The following is a 12683-nucleotide window of genomic DNA, read 5'->3' as shown; positions in this document are numbered from 1 at the left end:
GATTCCTTGCCTTACTCAGCCTCACAGCTGTTTGGCAGTGGAAGAGTTTATCTGCCTGAAAACAGTCCATGTGAAATAAGCTAGTTTTGTAATTCCACAGTTTGTCCTACAAATTAATTTGAGCTACTGATGACAACAAGCCAGTTTGGTCTCCCCTGTGAGACTGTTCTCAAAAGTTTGAATAATTATGCAAAATGCATGACAGCTAAAATATTTATTCCATGTAAACAAACAAAAACAAAAGCATTTTTAGAAGAAAGAGATCCCAAACTGGAATTGGAGACTATATTCACCAAGGTTTAAAACAAGATTTCCTTCTGCAGAAGATAAGATTGAACCCTTTAAACTTTCTGACTACTTAAAAAAAAGAGATAATTGCTGACTTGAAATTAAGGATAATGTGAATAGTAAGGATTATGAATCACTCTTTTTTTTGTCTTTCCTCAGATACTCCAAACTGTCAGATCCAGCCAACTGGCTAAGGATTGACTCTGTCACCGGTCAAATCACAACAATTGCCATTTTGGACCGAGAATCACCCTTTGTGAAGAACAGTTTGTACAATGCAACATTCCTGGCTACTGACAACGGTATGTAACCATTCAAGTGGCACTGCAGTTCCCAAAAATACCTTGTTGAGATCCTTTGATGCACTGGTTACATGGTCTAGGTGTTTTAGCCAGGCTGTTACACAAGCACTCTATTCTAGGCCATTATTGTTAGAGCATTCAGGAGGAGATAATGCTGCCTTTTCAAAAGGAAGCCTAGCGGATGTCTAATGTAGCCTACCTCTCAAAGGTCAATCTTCCACCTAGTATCACTTTGACCACCTCTGTGATGTTTTTCACCTGAAGCCAGTGCACAAACGCACCATATCTGCTGAGGGAAAACTATCTCAGTTACAGCCACAAAGACATCTTCCATGTTTGAAGGTCAAGCTTGTACCAGGCACTTGGCATGTCTGGAACACTGACCACCTTAGTTGAAGGTTAATGTGCTAGCAATCCCTAGAACCATCCAGCATGTGGATACATTCACCTCTTCCCTGCACTGGCGGGATTTACCTCTGTTCAGGTTTACCCTGTTCTACGGAGCATAGCTTAGGCCAATAGGCTTAAAAACTCTATCAATAAAGAGGTTTCTCAGCATTAATGGGTCAGGATTGGATGACTAGCTCCTTTGAGCGTGGCCTGAATGGTAAAAAAGCCTCTTAGCTGAGTGAATACATAGAGGAGCCTGAGAGGAACGACAGTGGGCTCTGTTTGTCTACTTTAGTATTCCCATCCCGTGTCCTTCGTCAGGAAGACATTCTTCAGACACACACACACACTCACACTCACACTCACACACTACCCAAATGTTCTGATATCTCCCTCTTTCTGTCTGCCTCCTCACTTGAGATTAGATTCTCAGATCAGTATGCAGTTTGGATGGGTCCTCTCCTACTAGAGTAAATAGCTGTTTAGAGTGTCTTATTATAGCATGAGACCCCAAGAATAAACTTCATACTTTACTTTTCTCTGTCGACTGCATAATGATTGCAGAATGAGAGATGGCATTTCAATAGTATATACTCCCATCCATATGTAATTTTTAATAATCCCTTTTCTCATAAATATGTATGTGCTGATTGTGTGTGTCTTTTTTAATGACCCATGCAGGCATACCTCCAGCAAGTGGTACAGGTACTCTCCAGATCTTCCTGCTGGATATCAATGACAATGCTCCTAGGGTGTTTCCCCAGGAGGCGGAGATATGCGAAAAGCCAGAGCCAAATGCCATCAACATCACTGCGATTGATGGAGACCTGAACCCCAACGCTGGACCGTTCGCCTTTGAGTTAGCCCACCGGCCCTCTGATGTTAGGAGAAACTGGACCATCACAAGAATCAGTGGTAAGACACAGAGTACATATCACATCAGTGACTCTAAACAGATTCATATTAGGCTGTTTATACACTGCATTCAAGCGGCGCAAATCTTTTTTTATGCATTCATTTTACTGGGCTATTTTTAAGAGAATGAAATGCACCTAATCGTCATTTTGCCTGCTATGGCCCACATTTGTATTCATCACTGGAAAATAAAAGAAGAGCTGATTCATTTTTCAATCATTTTTCAATTAGTGGCACTTATTAATTAATTAGAAAACTGTAGAATATCTAACAATATGTACAACATTCATCAGTCTGTTATTTTGTAATTAAAGCTTGACACTGATGTGTGATTCTTCTGAGCAACACTTAGGAAATGTGTGTGAACAGCATGCTGCAGAGGGGGCAGGTACTCTAGAGCTGTGACCAGCAATACAATATTAGCCTTAATGTTAGCCTTAACACGCAGCCATTAATTGTTTATGCTAATTTGAAGCAAAGATATGAGTGGAAGAATTCATTTGTTGTGTGTTAGCTGTTAGATAGTGTGAGTTGAAACACAGTGAATATATCTTAATAGGATAATGGCATATGGATTATCGCAGCTGGGAATTTAGCCTAAGCAGCATTATCAAAAGGTATTCAGTAGATTTGTAAGCTCCAAATCTAAATCCTGGCCATGTTTTGGATTAGATATGCTGATGCAACTTCCAGGTAGGAATTTACGCTGCATGTTTGTGGTAATAAGAGTTTAATCGTAGTGTGAACATGGTCTATACAAGTGACTATTCAGAGTTTTGATTTAATCCCACCTGAATGACTTCTTTGCTTAAGAAATAGGGTGTTATTTTATTCTTATACTTACTTACATTCACTTAATCTCTGCACTTGCCACTCCAAATATATTTTGTATGAAACACAGAGCCATCGTGTATCACTCATTCACTCTTTCTGTCGTTTCTCTTCTTTGTCTTGCAGGTGACTACGCTCAGCTGAGCCTAAAGATCGGCTTTCTTGAAAGTGGTATCTATGAGCTCCCCATCATAATCACAGACTCGGGCAACCTGCCCATGTCCAACACCTCCTACCTGCGGATTAAAGTGTGCCAGTGCGACATCAACGGAGACTGCACTGACCAGCAACACATCATGGCCGCCGGTCTGGGCACAGGCGCCATCATTTCCATCCTCCTCTGCATCATCATCCTCCTCAGTGAGTGTCTCAGTGCCCCTCTCAAATAGCTCGTCACACTAACACACACGGGGATTATAAAGACAGCTAAATATTATCCGAGATACCACTAGATTACTGTAGGATTATCAAAAAGATAGCCTTGATCAGGCCCCCATCCAGGCTCTAAAACATCAGATCCGATTACATTTGTATGAAAATATGTAAGTTATTATGTTTTGTAATATGAGATCCCTCTCTGTCTGTCTGTCAGTTCTTGTGCTGCTGTTTGTTGTGTGGATGAAGCGCCGCGACAAAGAGCGTCAGGCCAAGCAGCTCCTCATTGATCCTGAGGACGATGTGAGAGACAACATTCTCAAGTATGATGAAGAAGGTGGAGGAGAGGAGGATCAGGTAAGAATGATGTGATACACAAGCTTTGTTTTGTTTTTTTTGTTTTTTTTGTTTTTTTACCAAAGTTAGAAGACTTTTGGTTATTTCAGTTGAAAGATTTGTGTCTGTGCTGTCTTCTCACTGTGTTGAAGTGGGCGTGGCTTGTTGAGAAAAGGTGATGTCACATACTTCCATGCACCAATCAGGATTTAGCAACATATGAATTTGAATCCTGGAATTAGGATCTTGCTTATTCCTTCTGATAGCAACACAAAAGATAGCCATAACATTACATTCACTTGCCATTGATAAGGTTACATTAGCTTATCTTTTGATAAATATCAGCATACTAGTCTGCATGTTTTTGTAGTTTGTCACAACTGTTTTGTTGCCTCCTCTTGTCTAATTGGGAGTGAACTGTAGATGGATTTAGCCCATAAATCTGTTTTTTCATTAATGACAGAGAAATAGTGTATATTTAACAGATATTTTTGTGCAGCAGAGGATAATGGTTTACTAATCAGGAGCTATGGCTCTAGTGTGTGATTCCACAGATGCTTGCAGGTTGTTAAATAACACTCTGCATTGAAACAGTTATTAATTCATTTGTCCATTTGTCTGTCTTTCACATTATCATTTGTTTTTTATTCGTGGGCAGAAAATGTACTAGAAAAAGTCATCAACAATATATTTTTCTAATTGTGTTCTATTAAACACAGGAAATTACAGTATCTCAATAAGTGTAACTTCTGTATCTGAATCTGTAATGAAACTCAGCTATGATATCGGCACCAGTATCAAAAAATTCCAAACACCTAGCCATGCACACTCTACAGTTGTACAGCATATACAAGGGTGACATAAGGCAAGTGTTTGGTCTTTGTTAGTAGCAGTCTGTATAATTAAAGCATGTAGCAGCATGATGACAAACAGGACCACCTAGACACTTTCTGTAAGCATACATATACTTACAATGCCTTCCTTTTTAATGTTAGTCCTGCTCATTATGCTTCTCTAGAATACACCTCACAGTGTTTCATACTGGAGTAACACAGTTTCATTGAAAAGCAGAAATAGTACTTCTTTCTACGGAAGAGCAGAAAGGAGCTCGAAAAGAGAATCAAAACTTGGAATCAATAAGGGAAACACATTTTGATCCAATTGGTTCTGAAAATATTGGAAATGTTTTCTCAACTGGAACTGGTTCTAACTTCACAATCCAAACACACACAAATTCCACATAATAAAAAAGCAATGCCACAGGCATCAATAAAGTCACATCTCTGCATCCCCCTGCACTGATCAGGCATGCACAGACACAAATTCAATTGTCCTAATGACCCCTTGTTAGCAGAACGGAATCATTTCATAAAAAAGGCAGTAATATACCAAATGGGCTATTTTCTTGCTGCTGGCTGAAGTGCTCCGGTGGCTTAGGTATAGCAGAAATAAGCGGGAGACCCCGGTCTGACCCAGCACAGTGCCAAATTAGCCTTGGAGACTTGTAATTGGTAAGCTGATGTCATTTAGAGACAGGCATCTGCTGTGGCGCAATAATGAAGCTCTGTCTAAGGTAACAATATGACTGGAAAGCCATTACACATCTGCCAGTTATTAGGCAGGAGGGAGTGTACCCACTTGTGTATTCACATCCTCACTTTCACACACAAAATGCACAAACTTGTGGACCAGAACATGTTGAAAAGGAAACTGTTGCATGATATAACACCCCTCAAAGGCAAACGAGCGAGAGCAGCGATTTATTGAGGGAAAACAAGCTTCCATTTTGAGTGGCGCAGGGGAGGGCAGGGCGCCAGGAGAAAATGGTCTTGTCTGTGGAATCGAGGGAGTCAGTGTTGGGTAAAAAATGGACCTGACTTTCCCAGCGATGTGGTCTTATAATGCCCACCTCTGTTCTCCCTATCTCCCGCTGGGGAGGAAATTGAAGTGTCAGACCATTGGGCGCTCTCAGAGTATATGATTTTAGCTGCTGCTGCCATTGCCCTGGTTTGTATTGGTTTGTGAAACACTCATTTCATCAAAGGCAGACAGCTGATCGGGCTGTGCTCCCCAGACGTGGAAAAAATAATACAGAAATAATAGCAAATTGAGAAGTTGTTCTGCACATGTTTGCGTGAAAAAAGTAAAAGAGAGATGAGTCATCTGCTTCTTCAGATGACCTCCGAGTGATTTGATGCACATTAACCTTAGCAAGTGTGGCTTTGAAGAAACTGTTTTGATTTGTTTTTCAATCCTATACAGTCAGTGAAACAAAACGAATCAGACCTGTTTATGCAGATACTATAACTGCCTCACTTATTTGTCAGCTGAGATAAAGAGAAGTTGTGAGGTCTCTTAAAGGGTCATTTCAGTTTATAATATGTCAGGAGTTGCAGTTTAAGCAATCATTTCCTACATTTACAATGATATTGTATTGTCCAGCGTTATTGCTGAGGATCACTGTGACATCGCTACCAGAAAGTCAAAAACAAGAAACATGAGCAGTCAGATATAAGACTACATACAATACCAGTCAACAGTTTAGACACACTTTCTCATTAAAGTCAACGGGAAGGTGTGTCCAAACTTTTGACTGGTACCGTACATAGACCAGTTTGTTGGTCTGTAAACCATGATGGATCTTTTCATAAGTGTTTTGTCTCTGTTTTAATTCCAAAGAAGTTTGACACTGAGTTTGTTTAAAACCTGTATTATAATACAGCTATTGTTAGTAAAGTTGCCTTCCTAGATCTCACCAAACATTCTAGTGTGTACAGTGTTACTGTTACCAGTAAGGATGACGGCCAAAACTACAAAAAAATTAAGCCAAAATGTTCCTTTTAAGCTTCACTTTATATTTTAAGGGAGATTTTGGACTCCAACCGCTGCCTTGGCATGATTATAAATAATCTCACTTCTGCTTTAAATTGCTGCGCTGCGTCTCACAAACAATAAAGTGTGAAAGGCGTAGCAGTGTTCAGTCTCCCATGTTTGAATGTGGGTCATTAGTGCCAGGGGCAGCCATTTCACCCGGCCACTGTACGTGTGTAAGGAATCAATTCCCTGAAGGGCCCGGTATGCCATTAGACCTTCCTGCTTAGTTCAGCCATTATATGGCTCTGTTGCAATTCCTGTCACCAACTCCTGACCCCTCCGGTATATGACCTCAAAGAAGGTCAAACAGGAGTCAGACTGAAATGGACCAAAGATGATGGATGGTGTTACTGCGTGATGTGTGATGACCATTGTTCTTATCCAGCTAGCCTCAGGGTTACTGTCATGGCCCATGAAATCAAATTACACATGAATAATCAATGTGTTTGTTTTACATCTGAGATGAAACTTATTAGCGCGGAGTGAAGTTGGTGTTTGTCAAATGCACGATTGCTTTGTCGCGTTTATATATCTGTGTTGTTTGCCCATCATCACAAGGTTTATATTTATTCTCATGTTTCTTTTTTTTTTCTTTCTTTTTTTTTACATTGGAGCGTCTGCAGCCCTTCTTTTTTTTTCCCTGGGAGTCAGCAAGCAAGTGTCTGTGTGTGTGTGTCGGTACATGTGCAACTGAGCAAAGACAATTTTGAAGGGGGATATTAGAGATGGATGGATTACCGAAAATCTTCTAAAGAGGGACAATCCATCATGCACGCTTATTAGGCACACACCCTGATTCTCAAATGGCATTTTCTCTATCATATCTGCTGTCACTGTGATACCATCCAGTTATTCAGCTCAGCTTTACTCTGCTCTTCACCACAGCTCTTTCTCTCCTACCTCTTTTTTTTTTTTTTTTTCTCCCTGTCCTCACTCTTTCTCCTCCTCCTTCCCTGCCCATGACTTTGCACAAACTGCGAGCCATTCAGGTTGCCTTGGTAATGTTAATAGGATTAGCAATGGCTTATGCATATCCACCATCCCGTGTCTGGGCATTGATTAGAGCAAAACAGTCGCCTGCACATCCTTCCTGCAGCATACCGCACAAGTACAAACACTCTGCAGCGTATGATGTGGTCCTCAGTTTGGACCCCCTCAGTGCTGGCTCTTTTAATGTGTCAAATTGTCCCTGGGCTTGTGCTTCACAGACAAGAAGATTAAAGTTTCCCTCGTGTTCCCTCAACTCTCCTCGCCGCAGTCTAACTTTTAAAAAAATCTTCCCTCCACTCAGCTGAACTTCTCTTTCTCTGCGCAGCACAAGATGTGTTTACCTATTTGAATCACCACGCTCAAGTTGGGGTCTCATAGTGCTGCTCAGTAACTCCCATCTGTCTGTCTGTCTGTGTTCCCCAGGATTACGACCTGAGTCAGCTCCAGCAGCCAGACACGATAGAGCCTGATGCCATCAAGCCTGTGGGGATCCGCCGTCTAGACGAGAGACCCCTCCACCCCGAGCCACAGTACCCCATGAGATCAGCAGCACCCCACCCTGGAGATATCGGAGACTTCATCAGTGAGGTAAAAAGACACAGGCCAGCTACAGCACCACAGCATATGGAGTTATTGAAAACTGGGATTGTTTTACCACATGGTGAAATCAAATCCCACAGAAAGAGCTGAAACGAAAGGATCAGTGCCGTCGCAAAGCTTGAATTTAGTTTTCAAGTCCAATGATTTTCTTATAATAAACTTGTATCTAAATAAACATTTTGGTTCATATGACTATCATACAGTTGCACACCAGCTGGAATAGAGAAACACTCAAAACAGAATAAATTATTTGAATTGTTTTCATCTTTTCCCAGCAGAAAGTAGAAACTTTTCTCATCTCACACATATCTGTTCAGACATGTATAAAGCCAGAAAAGTACATGATGCTAACTCACTTAGATATAATTGTTTTTCTCCTCTCTTTCTGCCAAAGTAGAGCTACAGATGTGTCAGCATAGAAATGGGAGATGTGAGAAGCAATACATTGGCTTTCTATTGGCGTGCACTGTTCAGAGTGCCCTCGTTTGCCTGAGGCCATCATTGACTCCAGCATGAAGGGAGAATGTAAAATGAAAAGAGCAGTCATGTATTTTTCACAATCTCCAACAGACAAGAGTTTCACAGCATTACAAATGGAGTTCTCTCCTAGTTTTTGGATGGCGCCCATGTTTTTAGATTAGAACTTGATCTTTCAGCGCTGCTCCCTGAACCATCTATCTCTCAGATCCTTTTACCCTGGCACCACTCATTTTCACTCTCGCCGTGTGTCATGAATACACCTAATACACTTGTTGTAACAGTTGATATTGGGTGAAAAGTAATGTCTTGCACTGTTCAATAAAGAAAAGTCTTGACAGTGCACACCGTTCTTCAACACACTTGTTTTTACACGTTATTTTAACATTCTCAGACCTCAGAGCCGTTTCAAGTCCTGACCCAGAAACGCTCGCTGCAACCAGGCAATGTTGATCTGTTTTTAGTCTCAGATTTGACTGTTGCTAAAGCTCAGTCATGGTAGCTCCAGCGCTCACATGGAGCTGGAATCTGACCTAACTGATAAGGGCTTGCTGCCAGCGGAGCAGGGAGGCGGAGAGGAGGAGGAGGGGGGAGGGGGGTAGCGGGTCTGATCTCCATCCTGAAAAGTGCACATGCCCCGGGAGCTTGTGGCTCTTAATTAAATTAGAGGGACAAAAAAATTAGGCGTAGATTTAGCATAAGGACTTTAACCCTACAGTCAGACAAACAAAGGTCTATTAGTCAACTCCTGGTCAGTTCCCACAGAGGGGGGAGGGGTAACATTAAATACATTAGCACCAACTTGACGTGACCTCTGTTGGTCACAGGTGGACACAGTGCCTCAGAGGGAGACAAAGCTGAAGTGATTGCAGTCATTGTTTTTGCATAGTGCCTCGTTTCAGCCTCGCCAAGGTTGTCTGCTGTGAATAGAAATACCAGTCAGTTTGATTACACATTTCTTTTGTTATCTACAGGACAGAGTGACTCCGAAATGTGAGGACACTACACCATTTCACTGAGAGTCGTGATTGTCTGCAGCACAGTGGATGACTCAGTTATAATGAAATTACGGGGCTGAGTTGTGTGATTGACTAACCTTATGAAACTGCCAGTGGGGTTTTGGTTGTAGATGGAGGGGGCTATAACCAGCAGAGCGATTATGGTTGTAATTGTAATGAACGATCCATCTGTCATATTTCCCACCAAATTATCAGCACCACAGCCCTGAGCAAATACTTAACGAAAGCTAACAAGTGGAAAATAATCACTAAGTGCCCAGGCACTTTAATTCAATCCATCTTTTTATTTGAGAGCATTTCAGCGCCATAATGGCAGCGCAGAGGATACCATAAATCTTTGACAAGTTCCCAGTGAGCTGAGGTCTCGTTTCTCTGTGTTATGTTGCTCCACTTAATTCATTTATTATTTGTTAGGTGTCTTCAGTTGTGGCAATAAGAGAGGAGAAACCAGGCTTGGATCCAAAGTGGTTCATGGTCAAAGCACATCTCAACTCCTAGATTAGCAATCCATCAAGTCTCCAGAGTCCTGTTAGGGAATGAGGCTGAAAATCAATAACAATCCATAAGGACCTCTCATGATGCTATGAGGATTTCTGGGAATGTTGAGCGCAATCTTCAAAATAGAACCACTCCCACCTGCAGCACCATGAGCCGCCTAGATAACACATGCGTGGCACACACACATTATCGCCTCACCTCTGCCACAGATGAGCTCAGCGCATACTGCTACTGTTTAGGCGGGAGACAGATAAATATGAAATATGAAAGATACTGCTATCTGTAGATGATTATAGGAGTATCAGTGCCACAGTATCAAGGCTCTTGAAGAGAGAGGGAGGGTGGGGGCTGGCACAAGGGTCAGTGGGGGAAGGGAGGATGATTCCAGTCGTCTGAGGCTGCTGGTCATGCTCAATATTGGCTTTTGATCAAGCACTGGATAATCCTACAACCCAGAAACATCAGGAGAATCCCAACCAAAACACAGAGGAAACTCACATGAACACCAGAGCCTGATTAATCCGGACAAGAACCTGATTTCCTGAACAAGTGGAGGGAGAAGCACCAACTGGTTTTAGGATAGATTAGCCTGTTTGTGTGCAGCAGTAGGGGGGGAGGGGGAGCTGTGTTGATGCGGCTCACTCCTTGTTGCAAGCAGTGTTTTAATCTTTTCATCTAACCGTGGTTTTATTCCCTTCTGTACAGGGACTTAAGGCAGCAGACAACGACCCCACCGCTCCTCCCTACGACTCCCTGCTAGTGTTCGACTACGAGGGCAGCGGCTCCACAGCTGGCTCCCTAAGCTCCCTCAACTCCTCCAGCAGCGGGGGCGACCAGGACTACGATTACCTCAACGACTGGGGCCCTCGCTTTAGAAAACTGGCAGACATGTACGGTGGAAGTGATGAGTAGGACACACAGCCACTCCTTGAAGGATGAAAAGATGAAAAAAAAAATGAAGAAAAGGAAAGATTTCCTGTTGATGGACACGGACAGGTTCTGACATACTGATATTCCCTAAGAGAGTTACGGAACTGTGACAGAAAAGAAACAAAAATTACATTGATTCTGAATTTTTTTCAAAAACAACCAACCTAGGCTTATTGTTGTAGTCTACGCATACATATGCTTGTTGAAAGCTTAGGCATAGGCTGTGCTCCAGTTATGGAGAATATGGGAGGGAACACTGGTGGACTGTCACCACTTGGACTGTTGGTATTGAATGCGCTCAGTTACACTTGAATTTCACAGTACAGAAGCACTGGGATATAATGTGCCTTTTTGTACATTTTTTTGGATCTAAATGATTAGTTTTATGTTCAAGGCTTTAATGGTACTGACTTTTGGAGTGATTTCAAACAAAGTATGTTACACTCTGGTATGCTTCTACATGCTTTTTTTCTTTGGTTACACAATGCTCCTGTTTGTTGAAGATTATTTAAATAAACTACAAAGACGAAGAAATGAAGGATCATCTGTTAGCTTGGTTGGAAAGAAAAACAATTAAGAGCAGCACTGTACAGTACGCTAGACTTCTAGACTTTTTCACTAAAAAATTAAAATTATGCAGCTGGTTGCAAATAAAGGGAGTTATGAATCATACTTTTGTAGCAGATTTTTGTTTTCTTTTTTTTTCTGAAGTGATGTAGTATTTTACAAAAACAACAAAAAAAAACTGTTTTGGTCTAATCTATGTACACTTCATTTGCCTTAGTCATCATCTGATATTTTCAAGTTTTACTTCACTGTAAAAAGATGTGTGTACATAATGTTTTTTTCTTTATCTTTTCTTTTGATGTAGTATATGAAGAAGTGCAAAAAGTTCCAAACTTGTAAATGTATAATTTGGACTACAAATTCAAATTTTTTTGCATGTTTTTATCTTTTCATGACAACAAAAATGACAAATGTTGTTTCCCAAATTTATTTACAAAGTGAAAAAAAAAAATAAAAATCTGGGTGACATTAAATGTGTAGAAGCTAAGAGAGTTTTTTGTATAAAACATGAAAAAAACACATTGATAAAAATTAAAAAGTAGTGATCTTGTCAGCACAACTGTTGAATTTGTACCAAAAAGGGGGGTGGGGTGGGGTGGCATGACATGCTAGGCACTAATTACTGAATCAGCTTTAAGACTGGAAAAGGTTTTGGACTTAAGCCGTGTGGATAACCATATGTACTGGAAAACAAATTATACATCTCTGACCCCAACCATCGAAATAAAATGCTAATTTTGGAGCTAAAAACTGCCTCTTTATTTATTTGTTTTACTTAAGTTCAGCATTGTTGCAGAGGCTTAATTAGATAGCGAATTGTGCAATCTATCTCAAAGGACAAAAGCTTTAAACAAAAAGTAGTTCATTGTACAGTATTTTACCACAGGGGAGAATAAATCATTTACACCCTTACTTATTTGTTGGTTGCACACATTGTGTAAAGCAAAATGCTAATGGCCCATACCAGACCATAGATGATAAATTGTGTACCTCGCAGGCTAAGATGAAAACAATAAGCTAATTTCTATAACACTATCTATGTGTCCCTATACCAAGTCAAGGTCAGAAGCTCATGAAAAACACCAAATCCATCCAGTACCTGTGTGCTCGCAGGGGTTTGTACTGTAAAGTACTGTAGGTCAGATTGTGCTTGACCTCAAAATGAAGAACCCCTCCAAAAACTGCCTCTAGGGACACTGCGTGTATGTGGACCCTTGGGACTTGTGGAAGGATGAAGACAAGAATGATATGTGTGTGTGTGTGTGTGTGTGTGTACTGTATGTGCATAGCG

General features: G+C 41.1%; 1 protein-coding gene across 1 annotated transcript in view; it reads left to right on the top strand.

Annotated features, from left to right (window-relative positions):
* cdh2 (cadherin 2, type 1, N-cadherin (neuronal)) overlaps positions 1–10968 on the top strand; it is a 60065-nt gene extending 49097 nt beyond the window's left edge. The window contains exons 11-16 of the mRNA XM_067605962.1: positions 448–590; positions 1662–1895; positions 2853–3086; positions 3319–3458; positions 7725–7889; positions 10601–10968. Of these exons, the coding sequence (XP_067462063.1) occupies positions 448–590; positions 1662–1895; positions 2853–3086; positions 3319–3458; positions 7725–7889; positions 10601–10807 (1123 nt within the window). The 3' untranslated portion in view covers positions 10808–10968. The remainder of the gene's footprint in view (positions 1–447; positions 591–1661; positions 1896–2852; positions 3087–3318; positions 3459–7724; positions 7890–10600) is intronic.
* The last annotated feature ends 1715 nt before the right edge of the window (positions 10969–12683 follow it).

The sequence above is a fragment of the Thunnus thynnus genome, chromosome 12 (genome assembly GCF_963924715.1).
Source record: "Thunnus thynnus chromosome 12, fThuThy2.1, whole genome shotgun sequence".
NCBI lineage: Eukaryota > Metazoa > Chordata > Actinopteri > Scombriformes > Scombridae > Thunnus > Thunnus thynnus.
Note: the sequence above shows the minus strand (reverse complement) of the source record. Positions and strands in the feature narration are given on the sequence as shown.